At 40.1% G+C, this 18,027-nt stretch overlaps 1 protein-coding gene across 4 annotated transcripts in view; it reads right to left on the bottom strand.

The window, feature by feature from the left end:
• The window catches only part of DIS3L2 (DIS3 like 3'-5' exoribonuclease 2), a 364,222-nt gene that overhangs the window by 171,503 nt on the left and 174,692 nt on the right, over window positions 1-18,027 (bottom strand). For all 4 annotated transcript variants that reach the window (XR_007134111.1, XM_047773760.1, XM_047773762.1 and 1 more), the window contains one exon: window positions 7,573-7,746. Coding sequence is in view for 3 of the 4 variants with exons in the window: in XM_047773760.1 (XP_047629716.1) it covers window positions 7,573-7,746 (174 nt within the window). In the remaining variant the exon portion in view is untranslated. The remainder of the gene's footprint in view (window positions 1-7,572; window positions 7,747-18,027) is intronic.

The following is an 18,027-nucleotide window of genomic DNA, read 5'->3' as shown; positions in this document are numbered from 1 at the left end:
AGTGACTGCACCTAAGTATAGGATTTCTTTGAGGGTGGTGAAAATGTTCTGGAATTAGTGGATGGATGTACAACTTTGAGAATACACAAGAAATTGTTGACTTGTACACTAAAAAGGTGAATTTTATGTTCTTCAAATATTTCAATGTAAAAACCAGTGAAGAGACTTTGCCATTCTGACATTTAACTATCCCTATAACCCATCAGTTCATTCCAAATCCTAGGCCATCTATAGAGATACAAATTTCTATCAGTACAGTATAATTTCCAACTGATTTTACAAATTTAGAATGCAGAGAAATTAATCATCTTTCCTGTGCATTCATATTTCCAAAATGCTATAAAACCATTTCTGAATATAAACTCAAATACTGTCTTACCTGACAATAGGCTTTTTTCCATCCACCTGTCCAGACAGAACCTACTGATCTTTCACTGTTTTCTCTAAGATTTAGTGCTACTTATCAATATGAATTTTATGTTGACAAACTACTCAAGTATTTACAAATAAGAATAGCCACTTATGGGAGTTTCTGCTGTAGCACAGTGGGTTAAAAATCTGACTGTAGTGGCTCAGGGCACTGCAGAGGCACAGGTTCGATACCCAGCCTGGCATAGTGAGTTAAGGATTCAGCATTGCCCCAGCTGTGGTGTGCAGCTGGGATTCAATCCCGGACCTGGAAACATCCATATGCTGTGGGTATGGCAATAAAAAAAATATATCCATTTATGGAGTTCCCTGGTGGCCTAGCGGCTTAAGGATACAGCATTGTCACTGTTATGGTTTGGATCATTGTTGTGGCATAGGTTTGATCCCTGGCCTGGGAACTTCCACATGCGCTTCCCACCGGGCAAGGAAAGAAGGGGTTCCCTTGACAATGGAAAAGCTGAGATTTGAAGCACAAGCTTTGAATTTCTTCTGTTGCCCACAGTAAGACACAGGCAATATTGATTTGTCAGATAAATGCGGCAGATCGTCACCAATGGAATTCCATTTTCTTTCAAAATCAAGAAGTTTGCTCAGAATAACTCAGAAAGGACATCTCAAACATAGTCACACACCATGAGAGCTAGCCAATACGTTCTGAATATTTAGCTTGCAATCTCATAGTGTATTCTAAGGAACATAAGTTCCATGAGGGAGTCCGTGAAAAAAGTTCTAAGGAATCTTTTGACCCACTGTTTTCCAAAAGTGGGTGGCCGTGGAATCTTTTTTCTCCATAGCACCTATTAAAATCCCAAAGAACTTGTGACCTACCAACACCTTTTGGAAAATCCTAACCTGGTCAAATAATTCATTCTGCAGAAGATTAAATTGGTCTTTCTTTCTGTCTCCCCAAATTTAACTGATTTGCCCAAGGTCACCTCGCTGGTCCCTAACTTCTTGTGCTCCTTCGGTGCTGCCATACTCCCTCACCAGAGGAACCTTTTCTGAATGGCAATTTAATCAAATTGGACTTCCTGATACACAGCAAGATCATTAGTCATTTAATGGTAGTTATGTTTGAAAGCTTTCCCACAAAAGGGTTGACCTGAAAGAGGTTAGTATTGCATGTCTCTCCTTTCAAGTTGCTGTTTCAAGGTTGGTTTTACCTGGAGTGAGAGGAAATTTCTGTCTATCTGGAACAGTTCCATCTTGAAGATATCTCAATATTTCTCACCACAACACCCTTTCTGTGCTCAGTATTTTTAGCTCATTGTTTCTATTTTGGCAGCTGAGAAGCTACAGTTTGTAATTTTACCTCCAGCTTCATATTTCTTTCTTAAAAGTGAATACAATGTCCTGTTTATAATAATAAAATCACTAGTTGGCAGAACGACATTAAACGGAAAAAAAAAGAGAAAGCAATTGGAAAATTTAGAGCAAGCAATTTTAAGTGCCAAGTTTCACATTTGTAATGGTCCGGTGGAGGTCACTGGGCTTCCTTTTTATTGAGGGAATAGTAAAGAAATAGATACCTATCAGTTCTCCTGTAAAAAAAAAAAAAAAAAAAAAACTATAGAAACCACCTCCACTTCAAGGAGCTCATAGTCTTACTGAAAAGTGAAATGATCCGAACTTGCACAGAACTTCCAAAATATAGAAATCAGTTTAGCTTGGTGTTTTCCCCCTCCAATAATTTAGGCTTTCATTTTCTACTTTCACTGAGCTTTTAGGCTTTGGTTCCAGTTTAGCAACAAAGGAAACAAAACAATATGAATGAAATTGGAATTAATTGGAGCCAGTCTCAGAAATAACCTTGGGGTTTCTTGGGTTTCTGGTACAACCCCCTTTTAAGCAGTTTCCTTGGATATATTCTCTTCCTGATCCCCAAAGGCTTGCAGTATTGGCATTGAATTTTTTTTTTTTTTAACCTCAGATGCCCTGCTAAGGAGAGCTGCAGGTCAAGGCCATGCAAGTAGCAATTCTCCAGAGACTGGAGCTGAAGGTCCAGAAAAACGGTGCTCCCAATCGGAAGGGTCAGATTGCCCCTAGGAGTTCACACTAGCCTGACTTCTTGAAAATTGCTAACCAACCATTTTTCTTTTCAAAATAAACACTATTTCTCTCAACTTCAGTTTGCAAAATCTTACCCCAATTCCACTGGACTAAAAAACTGGAATTTTACTGACATAATTGGATTATGAGGTTTAAAGATTGATGGAACTTTTCTGTTCCAAATATAATTGTTCAAATACCAAACCTAAATGGGTACGTACAAGTCCTTACGTAGGGTGAGCCAGAGTAATAACTCTGTAGGTTCCACGGCAGGGTGGCCCAGCAGAGGGGGTCGAGAAGCCATCAGAGCCACAGGAGTTGTGAGCCCTGCTGCAGAAGGGTCTGAGAGTCTCAGGGGAAGGCACCACCTTTCTTGCAGCCACAGCCCATCACTAAAATAAGACCACTTGAGTCACTCTAGTCCCCTCTGCGCCTGCTCATTTCTCAGATCTCAGCTCAAGCACCAATGACCCTGGCAGTTTGTTCATATGGATATGATCACACTTGCCATTCTCTGTTGTAATTTATCTGAGTCTAAATCTGTCTCCCTGAGGAACTCTTACCGAGCGTTTGGAAGAACAGGGACCACATTTATTTTTGATCATTGTTGAATCTCTACTGCCCATGGATGGTGTTCAATAAATACTGGCTGATTGAAAAATGAAATAAATCTATTACAAGATCAGTCAAAGAGAAGGAAACACTTCAGCGTACTAAGTACTTCTCTATTTTTTATTGTAAAAAGTAAGACATTAAATTATGACTACATAAATATATGAATTAACCCTGCCACCCTCACCAGGTGTGGACATGTGATGAGGTGTGCAGATGAGAGTCAGTGTTCCAGAACACAAAAGCAATGATACTGGCACTTCTGTTGCTTCCCACACTTTCAGTTAACTGCAAACAAGGGGTATTTTATCCATGCCCAGCACCGTGGATTTACAGAAATTATTTAGTTTTGGCTAAATTAATCCTTACAAAATTAGCAAATGGGTAAAAATGATTATTGCAAATATCCACAGATTGAAGATAATATTGAACTAATAATAATTCTGCTAATACCTTAAAATAGAGCTGATATTCCTTTTGTTCCTAACATGAATACACCATCAACCACATTTTCATTTCAAAAAAAAAAAAAAAGACTGTCAATCATATGTCACCTAGCAGATACTTAGAAAAAAACAGCAATACTGAGAAAAAAATCTGTCCCTTTAAGGTAAAGGTGATGTTTTAACAATGATAAAAAAGTGACTGCTTGTTTTCAGATTCCACATGTCAGTGAAAGCGTTTGATGCTGGTGTCTCAGTGTCTGGCTGACTTCACTTAGTATGATACTTAAAATAAGAAACTCAAGCTTTTGGAGTTCCCATTGTGGCTCAGCAGTTAGCGAACCTGACTAGCATCCATGAGGATGTGGGTTCTATACCTGGGTTCGCTCAGTGGGTTAAGGATCCAGCGTTACCAAGAGCTGTGGTGTAGGTGGTAGACGTAGCTCGGATCCTGAGTTGCTGCGGCTGTGGCATAGGCTGGCGGCTACAGCTCTGATTGGACCCCTGGCCTGGGAACTTCTGGTGTGGCCCTAAAAAGACAAAAAGACCGAAAAAAAGAAAAAGAAAAAGAAATTCAAGCTTTAATATAAAATTCTAAAAATGGATGTTTTGAAACATTTCCATGATTATACAACTGAGGGCCTAAAATGACCTAATCTCATAAACGACAAAACTACTCATATCTATACACTTAAATTTCCTACCGGAAGTTTCTAACTAGTTTTTAAAAATGCCAAATGAAGAATAACCCAAGAATAACCCAGTGGTTTCAAGATTATGAAATCATTTTTAAAAATCTAAAAATGCAGCACCTTTCAATTAGTCTGCAAGAACTGACTGCTATCATGAAGATGGAAATTTATTAGCTGGATTTCAAAACAAATCTGAATATAATCAGTGAATAGGACTGAAAAAGGAGTTTTATGATTTTGTAAGTTCAGCTCACGTCTTCCCAAGATATGAGGTTATCTTTTTCAGTTACGATAACCATTAAAACCAAAACTAAGTATCAAAAGATACAAAACTTAAAATCCGACCTCTGTATTTCCATATTGCACGCTGATAAAGCAAAACAACAAAAAAGAATATTCAATCGCACTGCTTCCACCAAAAGTAGGATTAATAATATGTGCAGCTTTCTGATACAACACTGTAAATCAACCACACTTTAATAAAAAAAAATAATATGAACAGCTTTCTGTACCTTTTTAAAATAAAATAAAAAATATCTTAACTTTTTTATTCTCATGTTTCCAATTTTACGTATGCTTATAACACACATAATAAATTAGTAAAGTAGTAAGCACATTTGTAATTTTAAAATAAAGGCACTTATGTTACCGGGAACACATGTTCAGCAAGGTTTAGAGATTACTACTTTAGGCATCAGGAAGCAGTTGAACGTTTTTAAGGCAAAGGAGTTAAAAAAAATCAGATCTGGGTTTTAGAAACATAATTTTAGAGGTAATGTGCAGGGAAAAAATTTTTTAGAAGTTAAAGTGATTTTTTAAAAATCTGTTATTATGCTAATGGCAGAAAGCATCCCATAAGCTGCCTGCATCTTTGGATCCTCTTACAGGACACATAGGTATGTTTTAACAGAAGCCCTCTGCACAGCAAGGCCTCCTACTCTGTGCTCTAACTCAGAAGGCAATGGGGGCCAAGAAAAAGGCAAGAGGTACCACGAGAGGGAAGCAGTGATACTAGGCTCCATGACTGTTAGCATCCCTCATTATTGCTCTGCAGGCCAGGAGTTGGGCTGGAAAAGATTGAGCACCTCTCTCTTCTGATATTTCCATTTATAATTTTTTAAAGTTACAGAAGTTCTTTTTAAAAATTAATTTGAATAAGAGAGCAACTTATAAAATGAAAAGTAAAATATTGCATCCCTACCTCCTATCAGTTCACTGAGTCAGTACCTGGCAATCACTGACAACAATTTCAATGTACTTCCTCCCAGAACTTTTTTTTTTTTGCATGTATACTTGTATACATGTGTACATGTATATGTACATATACATTTATATAGTTTTTATATTACTTGACTTTATTAAAAATAGGCTCATATTCTTCTTATTCTGAAACTTGCTTCTTTCATTTCGCAATATACAATGGCCATCCTTTGAGGGCAGGCCATATGGATTGAGCTCCTCTTTTGCAGCTACAGGGAATGCTACCTTACTGACACGACATAGGTTATTTAACCATTCCTTTAAAATGGACACTAGCAGTGTCACTTTTACAATACAGCAGCAATGAACACTCTTGTATGTATAGCCTTGTACACTTCTTACACTTCTTTGAGTAGGATGAATTCCTGGAAATAGAGTTTTTAGGTGAAAGGGCAGGTACATTTAAAATGCTGAGTTACTGCAGAATAGCTATACTAACCTACACTTCAAACAATAAAATTCAGCCCTTCATTCTGACTTTCTTATTAATTTTTTAAGTAGATTCCTAGATTTAAGAAAAGACCTCAGAAAAGCCCCTCAATTTATGTATGAGAAAATGAAGGCTCAGAGAGAATAAGGTTATAGGCTCAAGATCTCAAAGCTCCTGGCAAGATAACTGCCCAGAAGGCGTTCTGTGAACACTGGTGACTGCTGAAGACCAGGAAGGCATCTTGTTAGCCGATTTCAGATAGAATGGGTATTCCAGCAGAGCTACTAACAAGTAGAAAAGCAACTGTCAGCTCCTTTTCCTTGCCTACTCTCAGCAAGAGAAGAACAAAAGGGGGAGTAAATTCCTAAAAGACAGGGTAGCAGGAGGGAACTGGAAAGAGGACTGTCCGACTCGGAGAGTCACGGACACCGAGAGCTTAGGGTATCATAAGCTCAGCTGCACCAAGTGAGCAAGGTGGCGGAAAAGCCTCTGACACGGGCTGACCTTAGCAAAAAACCTTCCACAGCCTCAGTGGGTTGTACGAAAAGTTTCTTGGTTCTAAATACCTCCATGTGGCATTCAAAATGAATGCCAGTACTGAAACCAAATTCTGAAGAGAAATATCAGAAAAGAACTAACATCCCACAATGAAGAAACATCTTCAAAGAAGATGTTGTTAAAAAAATACCACAAAAGTACTTTCCAACAAATTCCAGACCTAAAAGTAAAGCTTTAAAATGAAGCTCCAAGCACAGAAGTCTTGAATCCTTTGCTCTGTGCCTGAAGAGGCCCATTTAAAGGAAGGCGCTTCTAACCAGATAACCCTGTCTTTATTTGAGCAGATCTATGGGGTACGGCAATGAGAAAAGAAGGCGGCAACCACACCTTTCGGATCAGAATGGTCTCGAGCAGGAGACAGCACGCTTTTTCTATAAAGGCCCAGAGAGTAAATACCTTAGACTCTGCAGGCCAAAGGGTCTCTGGTGCAACTATTCAAGTCTGCTGCTGTAGTACAAAAATTGCCAGAGACAACATATAACCAAATAAATATGGCTGTGTTCCAATGTGACTTCATGAATGCTGACATTTGACTTTTATGTAACTCCCACGGAAAATTACTGTTTTGATTTTTTTCAGCAGTTTAAAAATTAAAAAGAGGAGTTCCCGTCGTGGCGCAGTGGTTAACGAATCCAACTAGGAACCATGAGGTTGCGGGTTCGGTCCCTGCGCTTGCTCGGTGGGTTAATGATCCGGCGTTGCCGTGAGCTGTGGTGTAGGTTGCAGACGTAGCTCGGATCCTGCGTTGCTGTGGCTCTGGTGCAGGCCGGTGGCTACAGCTCCGATTCGACCCCTAGCCTGGGAACCTCCATATGCCGCGGGAGTGGCCCAAGAAATAGCAAAAAAAAAAAAAAAAGACAAAAAAAAATTAAATTAAAAAGAAAACATCCTTAGCTCATGGGTATAGATGATCAGGCAGTGGGTTAGACTGAGCTTGCGAGCCATCACCTGCCGATTCCCGGTAGAGAGCACAATTCTCAGCTGAACGGAACGTGAATGTTGGGGCAAAGGGGGAGGCAGCTGAGCCCAGCACCTAGGAAAGTTCGGGCAGAAGGCAGAAAGGCAGAAACATGCTGTTCTTACAGAGTTTCATATTTACCTCAAATCTCTTCTCTTCCTGAATTCCTCTGGTGGAATCGTCCAAGGCAGGCCTTGCGGGAGGCATTCTAAAACCTCTGAAGGGAAATCCGAGAAATCCACACCGTACTCTGTTAGGATCCCTTCCGTTTCAGGCTCGATCTCACCAGCCTGCCCGAGACTCTTGGCCAGCTGCCTGCGGACAGGACAGAGAGGGACAACCGCGTGAGGGAACAAACAGAACGCAGGTGACCCAGCTCCTCCCTGACAGTGAGGGTGGCAGGAAAGTCCTCAAAACCTCCTGCCCCGTCCCCAGCAGGGGCACCGTCCCCGGGGGGAGAGCGGGGCACAGCGCGCCAGAGACGATGGCACTCTTGTCCTGTTAACTCCATGACGTCGGCATACCTTTTCCTGTCCCCAGGAATTCTGGCCCAAGGAGTAGGGCCAGACAGCCCTTCTTAGGACTCCTACCACCCTGGCTCATGGAGAAGTAAAGCTTTTGTCCATTATTTCTCCTGTAAACACCCTTAGAGACAATTCTGATCAACACAGTTTGCTGTAGAATCATCAGCCTCGCAGTGGCCTTACGTCATGCTCACCTGATTAGATCTGCTGTTTACACTTACTTCACAACTCGACTAATTTTTACCTTAATACTTAAAACTATTTTATCAGAACACAAAAGTAATATATGCTCGCTGTAGTGAAGTTCGAAAATACAGAAAGACACCAAAAAGAAAACTGAAGTTATCTTTAATCCAGTCACCCAGCAAATTGTCACCCATTCACACTTTAAGGCCCTGGTCCATTAAAAGTCATATGGCACTATGAGTCGGACAGCATCTTTTAGAAGGCTGATTTCATCCTTTCTGTGGGCCATCTACACATACATCAAAAGCTCTCTGTTCTTACAAGTATTAGCATGCCACATACAGACGACAAGTCTAAGTTAAGTGTTGAATAAGGTCAAGAGAAAATGTGACATGAGATCTGAAGCAGCTGCCTTGGCTGAAGGTGTTGGGGAGATCAGAGACGGCCACTCCCTCCACTGTGCAGGCTCTTCATCCCCCAGGGTGATCCAGGAATCCACCCTCAGCAACTCCTGCAAAGAGTTTAGCTCTAGCACTAGGGCCTTTTCTGGAGCCACTGAATTTCTTTGAAGAAGAGTCTGTCTTCTGCGTAAAGGCAGATGCCTGTTCTTGGGTGCACAGCTGTGGATAGGGACTGGGATATGGGTGCCTTACATACAGACTTTTAACAAATTCCCACCTGCAGCCTTGCTCCTGGAACATGGCAGTGGTGGCAGAATGGCTGGTCCCATTTCTCAGACGCCAGCCAAGAGAGATTCAGCCCACTGCTGAGAGATTCAGCAGGTGGTAAACCTGCTCACCAGCACAGGTCTAGGCAGTCTTTGGGTTGGGCCATGGGCTCCAGGGAGCCCGTAGGCTTTTCACATACAGTGATGGTCCAGAGCAACACTTTCTCCTCAAATATAGGTGGTGATCTCTCGGAGCACATCAAAAAGCCAGAGAGCAAAAATAAAAGGAAAAAAAAAATCCAAAAAGCTATCTGGAAGATCCACAAATACATGAAAATTAAACAACCCACAGGTTAAAGAGGAAATTAAAAAGAGAATTAGAAAATATTTTCAACTGAATAAAATACAACATATCAATATTTATGAGAAGCAGCTAAAGCAATGCTTTGAAGAAAATTTGCAACATTAAATGCTCACACTAGAAAAGAAGAAATGCGACAAATCAATGATCTAAACTTCTGCTTTAAAAAAAAACTGAAAAAAGAAAAGCAGATTAGGTCCTAGCAGAGGAAAGAAATAAGAATTAATAGAGAGTAAATGAACAAACAATAAGGAAAATCAATAAAATAAAAAGTTGATTCTTTGAAAAGAGAAAAAAAATAAATACGTTTCTGGTGAGGCTGATCAAGCAAAAAGGAAAGACACAAATGATCAATGTCAGGAATGAGAGAGGGGACATTATAGATCCTACAAGCATTAAAAGAACAATAAGAGAATTATCAACAACTCTAGGCCAATAAATTCAACATCTTTCATGAAATGGATAAACTCCCTGAAAGATACACACTGCCTAAGACTGTTCAAAGCAGGTACCAATATCTAAATATTCCTTTATCTATTAAAGAAACTGAATCCACAGTTTAAAATGTTCCCACAAAGAAAGCTCTAGGCCCAGATGGCTTCACTGGAGAATGCTACCAAACATTTAAGAAAGACTTAATCCCAGACACACTCTTTTAGAATACACAGGAAGAGAAAAGAATGCTTCCTAACTAGTTTTATGAGGCCAGCATTACCTGACACCAAAATCAAACAAAGGATTCAGGGATCACTATCCCTCATGAAAGCAGACTCAAAATTCTTATGAAGTATTAGCAATATATATGTTCAGTAATACATTAAAAGGATAATACAATATTCAAGACCAAGTAATTCAAGATTTTCCTGACATTCAAAAATTAATCAATTTAATGCATTGGTTAGCAAACGATGAAAAAAAAACACACACACACAATCATCTCAAGAGATGCAAAAAAGCATTTGACAAAATTCAATATCTGTTTATGATCAAAACACTCAGTAAGTGCCTAACAAACAGGAAAGTTCTCAACCTAACTAATGGTCCCTATGAAAATCCCTAGAGCTAATATCAAACTTAGTGGTGAAAGACTAAATGCCTTTAGGAAGAAGACAAGGATGGTCGCTCTTAGCAATATTATTCCACAGGCTATTGGGGGTCCTAGGGAGCACCGCAAAGAGGACAAAAAGGAAAAGAAAGGCATACGAATCAGAAAGGAAGACTCTGCTCCACATGCAATGGGCCAAAGGACTACAGCTCCCTTTACAAAAGTGACCAGCCTCCTACTTAAGGCCTGGCCTCTCTTTATAGAAGACCTCTCTTCCTCTAGGGAAGCGAGTACACTGTGAAACAAGTCCAGGGTGAAAGTCAGCACACTGTACGACTTGGACCCGCTTCAACGACAGACTCTGACTGTGAAGAGGATGGCACAAAGACAGAAAGTGCTCAGGATGCATTCCTGGCAGTGACTGTGGTTCCCAGTGACAGCAGTGGTGCCAGCAATACCCAGTGGCAAGAGCAGTGGAAGAACCTTGCCACTGTGGCCGAACCAATCCTGATAGAAGACTGAGGTTGGACTTCTTGTTCTTGACCCTCCGCATGGGCCTTGGTTCCTACCCACAGCTTTCTCTGGACATTCAAGACTCTTACTATATTTACGAGCCCTTCAAAATCCTTCTAATAAATTCTTTTCCAACCAGAGTTGGTTTCTCCTGTTTGCAATCAAGAATCCAGACAGTTAAAGACTCAGGTCTCATTACCTTTCAAAATGACAACATTATTACCTGTGTTTGCTAGGATGAAGTCCCTGTTGAGGATTTGGGGACCTATTGCTACAGCCTTTGAAGCTTGAAATTAATTAGCATTTTGAAAATTAATGAGACCTATGTTACCTCCAACTCATCCAAACAATGCATTACTCTCACAGGTTCCAGAGGTTCTGTTTTCTACATCCATCTCATGATACTAATGTGTTTGTCTGGATTCTTATTTGTAAGCATGAGAAATTAACTCTGGTTGGAAAAGAAATTTATTGGAAAGAATCCAAAGAAGACAGAAACAGTGAGAGACTTGGAGAACCTGAAAAGAGGATGGAAACAAAGAATTACATGCCTCTAAACTCTTGATCCCAGGCTAAGACGGAAATTCAGGGACTTCCTACGTATATTCAAAAAGTATTCTGGGAGTTCCCGTCGTGGCGCAGTGGTTAACGAATCCGACTAGGAACCATGAGGTTGCGGGTTCGGTCCCCGACCTTGCTCAGTGGGTTAACAATCTGGCGTTGCCATGAGCTGTGGTGTAGGTTGCAGACGCGGCTCGGATCCCGCGTTGCTGTGGCTCTGGCGTAGGCTGGTGGCTGCAGCTCCGATTCGACCCCTAGCCTGGGAACCTCCGTATGCCGCGGGAGCGGCTCAAGAAATAGCAAAACAAAGAAAAAAAAAAAGTATTCTGAACGTGCTACAGCTGCCAGGCTAAGACAGAAAAAAATTTCAAAGGGTGATAAATCACTACATCATTGAATTCAGGGTCTCCACTAAGGCTCTTAAATAAAAAGCAGGAATACTGGAGTTCCCGTCATAGCTCATCAGTTAACAAACCCGACTAGTATCCATGAGGACGCAGGTTTGATCCCTGGCCTTGCTCAGTGGGTGAAGGACCCAACGTTGTGGTGAGCTGTGGTGTAGGTCACAGACGCAGCTCAGATCCTGAGTTGCTGTGGCTGTGATGTAAGTTGGCAGCTACAGCTCTGATTGGATCCTAGCCTGGGAACCTCCATATGCTACGGGGTGTGGCCCTAAAAAGTCAAAAAAATAAAAATAGAAATAAAGGAGTATTAATCAAAAAGAGTAAGACTCAAAGAACCAAACTCACTAGATAGACAGACAGACAGACAGACAGATAAGGAAACCTAAGATATAGGAAGATGCAGAAAGGTCTGAATAACTTGGATGCCTAGTTCCAGCGGACCTTTCACTGTCAGGAGTCCTAAGTAGACTAAGAACATATCCATCCTAAGGGGTGGTCTCTGAAAAGACAATAGAGCGGAAGCTTCCTCCCTGCAGGCGGAGCTCCAACAATATATCCACATAGCTTCGGCTGAGGAAAGACGGCCTGAGGGGCAGTGGCTACAAGTTTAACCACATGGATAAGGACCCGAAAGAAGAAAGACTGAAGGACTGGTGGCAAAGCCATCTGGGGAAGAGACATGTGGATGAAATGGGCCTAGTGAAATGCGCCCAGGGTATGACTAGTTGTGTTCCGCAAGAACGGTCAGCAGAAGACTTCCACTGTGAGGCAAAGTGATCTACCAGAGAATGTGACCAGCACTGCTGGCTCAACAGGCAGAAGGACAAAGTACACGGCGGCCAGCAATGAGCTCCACAGCCCTCACTTCTCACTAATGATAACCCGCGACCGCCCCCGCAAGAAGCCAGTTTTCTAGCAGCAGCAACCAACTCTGAGCCTCTGATACAGAACCATGGCCAGGGGACCCATCGAATCCTTGCTGGCAGATTAAGTTCCCCGAGCTCTTCCAGAACAGAGAGGGCAGTAATCTTTTCACTAATGCTGGGTTTGGGTTTGCTGCCTTCATTTGTTCTATCCACCTTGCTTGTATAAACACCACAATCCATAGATCTACCAAATACATTTTAAGCTATTTTGTTATCTCATTCAACATTGTTTGTAATCGAGAATTTTGCCTTATAGAAGTAGCCAAGCCACTGAAGTCACTGATCAGAATGACGTCATAGTGCATGGACCAGCTAAGTCAGGAGGTAACACCTTCTGAGGCTGGACTGCTCTCCTCCAGGATGCAACGTTGCTTTTCAAAATGATTATTCTAGAGCTGTGCACGTGGTCTGGAGACCAAGAGCATAAGGGTCCTTTCACCATCATACTTAAGACCCACTCACAATAATACTTCTACACTTGAGCAGTTTCAGTATCTCTGGGGGACACAGTCATGACTTCTCTGAATTCGAAGCTAAGACTCCAAGAATCCCAACGGATATAACCAGGCGTAAAAAATACTTACTACTTCCTGAAAAAAATGATTTGCAACTCAAGTCAGCTGAGAGATGACTCAGAAATAGGGATTCAAAAATGGCAAATAATGACAATGAAGAGGTTAATCATATAATATGTTGCGATATATATGAAACTGCCAATCTATTTGACCATTTTTAACCCATAAAACACAATTTCACATGATTCTCCCATATAGTATTTTAAAAATCACATAAAATAATTAACCATACATATAATCCAATGGCATACAGAGTTTCTGGGAGAAGTATAAACAAGGCAGATCATACAGACCTTATGAGAGAGCTGGACTAGTATGAAAAGAAACACATTCTCATATGTGGAAGGAGTCCCAGGAACAGTCTCTATGAGGCAGGCTTAAAGCACAGTGGCCATCCTGCTCCTACCTGGTGAGGCTGGAGTGGCCAAAAATGATTATCTTATGCTTGTAATGGAGGGCTTAACCATCTGAACAAAAGGCATCTTATAACATCTAACTGTAAAAAAGTAATGCTAAAATCCAAGAACTCGTTATTTAAAGATAGGGAGGGTCAGACAAGGAGTGGAGACACCCCAAGTGTTTCATTTTAAAAAATACTACAGGTAAAGAGGAAGAAAGGCACAAGCAAGAGAAATAGCAAAAGGATAAAACTTACAAAAGTATACAGACATGAAATGACAATCTTGACCAAAGATATTAGCACAAAAATACATGAAAAAATCACCACTAAAGAAGATCTCAAAGATGCGAGTACATAAGAAATAAATAAATTTCACAAAAGGAAATAAAAGCTGACATTTTAGACCTAGGAAATAAGTCAAAAAGAAAAATAAAATCATCATAGAAATCAAAGTCATACAAGAGGTAACTAATGAAGAAGTGACACTATTTGAAAAAAATAAGGAACGTGGAGAAAAGTTTGAGAGAGGTGGGAAGAGTGAACTTGGAAAGTACAAAGGGTGTAAAAAGATGACAAGGAAAACAGGAAAGGCAGATGAAGGAGATGAAACACAGGCATCACGTGATGTTCCTGAAGGGAGGAGATACATATTTATGTATTTATAAAAAAACATTTTCAAAAATGTCATTAAGACAACGTTCCTGAAATAAATTTTATACACAGAAAGGGTATATACCATGTCTCAGGAAAAACTAATACAGAAAATTACCACTGAAGTTTGTGGATTTTTTTCTTTTTTACCTTTTTTTTAAAAAAAATTTTTTATTACTCAAATGAATTTATCACATCTGTAGTTGTATAATGATCATAACAATCTGATTTCACAGGATTTCCATCCCACAGCCCAAGCACATCCCCCTACCCCCCCAAACTGTCTCCTCTGGAGACCATAAGTTTTTCAACGTCTGCGAGTCAGCATCTGTTCTGCAAAGAAGTTCAGTCTGTCCTTTTTTCAGATTCCACATGTCGGTGAAAGCATTTGATGTTGGTGTCTCACTGTATGGCTGATTTCACTTACCATGATAGTTTCTAGGTCCATCCATGTTGCAAAAAATGCCGGTATTTCATTTTTTAACGGCTGGGTAATATTCCATTGTGTATGTGTACCACATCTTCTGGATCCACTCCTCTGTCGATGGACATTTAGGTTGTTTCCATGTCTTGGCTATTGTAAATAGTGCTGCAATGAACATTGGAGTACATGTGTCTTTGCAAGTCGTGGTTTTCTCTGGGTAGATGCCCAGGAGTGGGATGGCTGGATCAAATGGTAGTTCTATGTTTACTTTTCTGAGGAATCTCCATACTGCTTTCCATAGTGGTTGCACCAATTTACAATCCCACCAACAGTGTACGAGGGTTCCTTTTTCTCCACACCCTCTCCAGCACTTATTGTTCGTACACTTTTGGATGATGGCCATTTTGGCTGGTGTAAGGTGGTACCTCAGGGAGGTTTTGATTTGCATTTCTCTAATAATGAGTGATGTTGAACATCTTTTCATGTGTTTTTTGGCCATCTGTATGTCTTCTTGGAGAATTGTCTGTTTAGATCTTCTGCCCATTTCTTGATGGGGTTGTTTGTTTTTGGGGTATGGAGCTGCGAAGTTGTTTATAAATTGTGGAGATGAATCCCTTGTCAGTCGATTCACTTGCAAAGATTTTCTCCCATTCTGTGGGTTGTCTTTTCGTGTTGTTTAGGGTTTCCTTTGCTGTGCAGAAACTTTGAAGTTTGAGTAGGTCCCATTTGTTTATTTTTGTTTTTGTTGTCAATACTCTGATAGGTGGATCTGAGAAGATGTTGCTGTCATTTATGTCAGAGAGTGTTTGGCCTATGTTTTCCTCTAGGAGTTTGATAGTGTCAGGTCTTATATCTAGGTCTTTAATCCATCTGGAGTTTATTTTTGTGTATGGTGTTAGGGAGTGTTCTAATTTCATTCTTTTCCATGTGGCTGTCCAGTTTTAACAGCACCACTTATTGAACAAGCTGTCCTTTCTCCATTGTATGTTCTTGCCTCCTTTGTCATAGATTAGTTGGCTGTAAGTATGTGGGTTTAATTCTGGGCTTTCTATCCTGTTCGACTGATCTATAGTTCTGTCGTTGTGCCAGTACCATGCGGTTTTGATGATTGTTGCTTTGTAGTATAGTCTGAAGTCCGGGAGCCTGATGCCTCCAGCTCCATTCTTCTTTTTCAGGATGTCTTTGGCTATTCTGGGTCTTTTGTGCTTCCAAAAAAACTTTAAAATAGTTTGTTCGAGTTCTGTGAAAAATGTCCTTGGTAATTTGATAGGGATTGCATTGAATCAGTAGATTGCCTTAGGCAGTATAGCCATCTTGATAATATTAACCCTTCCAATCCATCTATTTGTGTCATCTTTGATTTCTTTTATTAGTAGCTTGTAGTTTTCAGAGTACAGGGCTTTTGTCTATTTAGGTAGGTTTACTCCTAGGTATTTTATTCTTTTGGATGGTAAACGGGATTGCTTCCCTAATTTCTCTTTCCGCTCTTTCATTGTTAGTGTATAGATATACCATTGATTTCTGTGTATTGATTTTGTATCCTGCGACTTTGCCAAATTCGTGGATGAGCTCTAACAGTTTTCTGGTAGAGTCTTTAGGATTCTCTAGGTGTAGTATCATGTCATCTGCAAATAGGGATAGTTTAACGTCTTCCTTTCCAATTTGGATTCTTTTATTTCTTTTACTTCTCTGATTGCTGTGGCTAGGACTTCCAGAACTATGTTGAAGAGTAGTGGTGAGAGTGGACATCCTTGTCTTGTTCCTTATCTCAGCGGGAATTCTTTCAGCTTTTCACCATTGAGAATGATGTTCGCTGTGGGTTTGTCGTATATGGCTTTTATCATGTTAAGGTAGGTTCCCATTATGCCCACTTTCTGAAGGGTTTTTTTTATCAGAAATGGGTGTTGGGTTTTGTCAAAGGCTTTTTCCGTATCTATTGAGAGGATTATATGGTTTTTATTCTTCAGTTTGTTAATGTGGTGTATCACACTGATGGATTTGCGGATATTGAAGAACCCTTGCATACCTGGGATAAATCCCACTTGATTGTGATGTATAATCCTTTTAATGTATTGTTGGATGTGGTTTGCTAGTATTTTGTTGAGGATTTTTGCATCGATGTTCATCGGTGAAATTGGCCTGTAGTTTTCTTTTTTTGTGGAATCTTTGTCAGGGTGTTGGTGGCCTCACAGAATGAGTTTGGGAGTATTCCTTCCTCTGCAGTTTTTTGGAATAGTTTCAGAAGGACAAGTATTAGCTCTTCTCTAAATGTTTGATAGAATTCGCCTGTGAAGCCATCTGGTCCTGGACCTTTGTTTGTTGGAAGTTTTTTAATCAGTTTCAATTTCAGTTCTTGTGACTGGTCCATTCATCTTTTCTATTTCATCTTGGTTTAGTCTTGGAAGATTGTACTTTTCTAAGAATTTGTCCATTTCTTCTCAGTTGTCCATTTTATTGGCATATAGTTGCATATAGTAGTCTCATGATCCTTTGTATTTCTGTGACGTCCATTGTTACTTCTTTTTCATTTCTAATTTTATTGATTTGAGTCCTCTCTCTTTTTTGCTTGGTAAGTCTGGCTAGGGGTTTATCAATTTTGTTGATCTTTTCAAAGAAACAGCTATTCATTTCATTGATCTTTTCCATGGTTTTCTTCGTTTCTATTTCATTGATTTCTGCTCTGATCTTTATGATTTCTTTCCTTCTACTAACTCTAGGTCTTGTATGTTCTTCATTCTCGAGCTGCTTGAGATGTAAAGTTAGCTTGTTTATTTGGGCTTTTTCTTGTTTCCTGAGGTGGGCTTGTATTGCTATAAACTTTCTTCTTAGAACGGATTTGCTGCATCCCATAGGTTTTGGAGTGTCGTATCTTCTTTGTCATTTGCTTCTAGGTATTTTTTAATTTCCTCTTTGATTTCTTAAGTGATCCATTAGTTGTTTAGTAGCATGTTGTTGAGTCTCCACGTGTTTGTGTTTTTTGCAGTTTTTTTCTTGTTGTTGATTTCCAGTCATAGAGCGTTGTGGTCAGAAAAGATGCTTGATGTGATTTCAATTTTCTTAAAGTTACCGAGGGAGGTTGTATTTGTAGCCCAGGATATGATCAATCTTAGAGAATGTTTCATGTGCACTTGAGAAGAATGTGTATTCTGTTGCTTTTGGATGAAATGTCCTATAAATACCTTTTAAGTCCATCTGGTTAAATGTGTCATTCAGGGCCTATGTTTCCTTATTGATTTTCTGTCCACTGCTGTAAGTGAGGTGTTAAAGTTCCCCACTAGTATTGTGTTATTGTCGATTTCTCCTTTTAAGGTTGTTAGCAGTTGCCTTATATATTGTGGTGATCCTATGTTGGGTGCATA

This window comes from Phacochoerus africanus, chromosome 3, assembly GCF_016906955.1.
Source record: "Phacochoerus africanus isolate WHEZ1 chromosome 3, ROS_Pafr_v1, whole genome shotgun sequence".
Lineage (NCBI taxonomy): Eukaryota > Metazoa > Chordata > Mammalia > Artiodactyla > Suidae > Phacochoerus > Phacochoerus africanus.
This window is presented reverse-complemented; position numbering and strand designations above follow the sequence as displayed.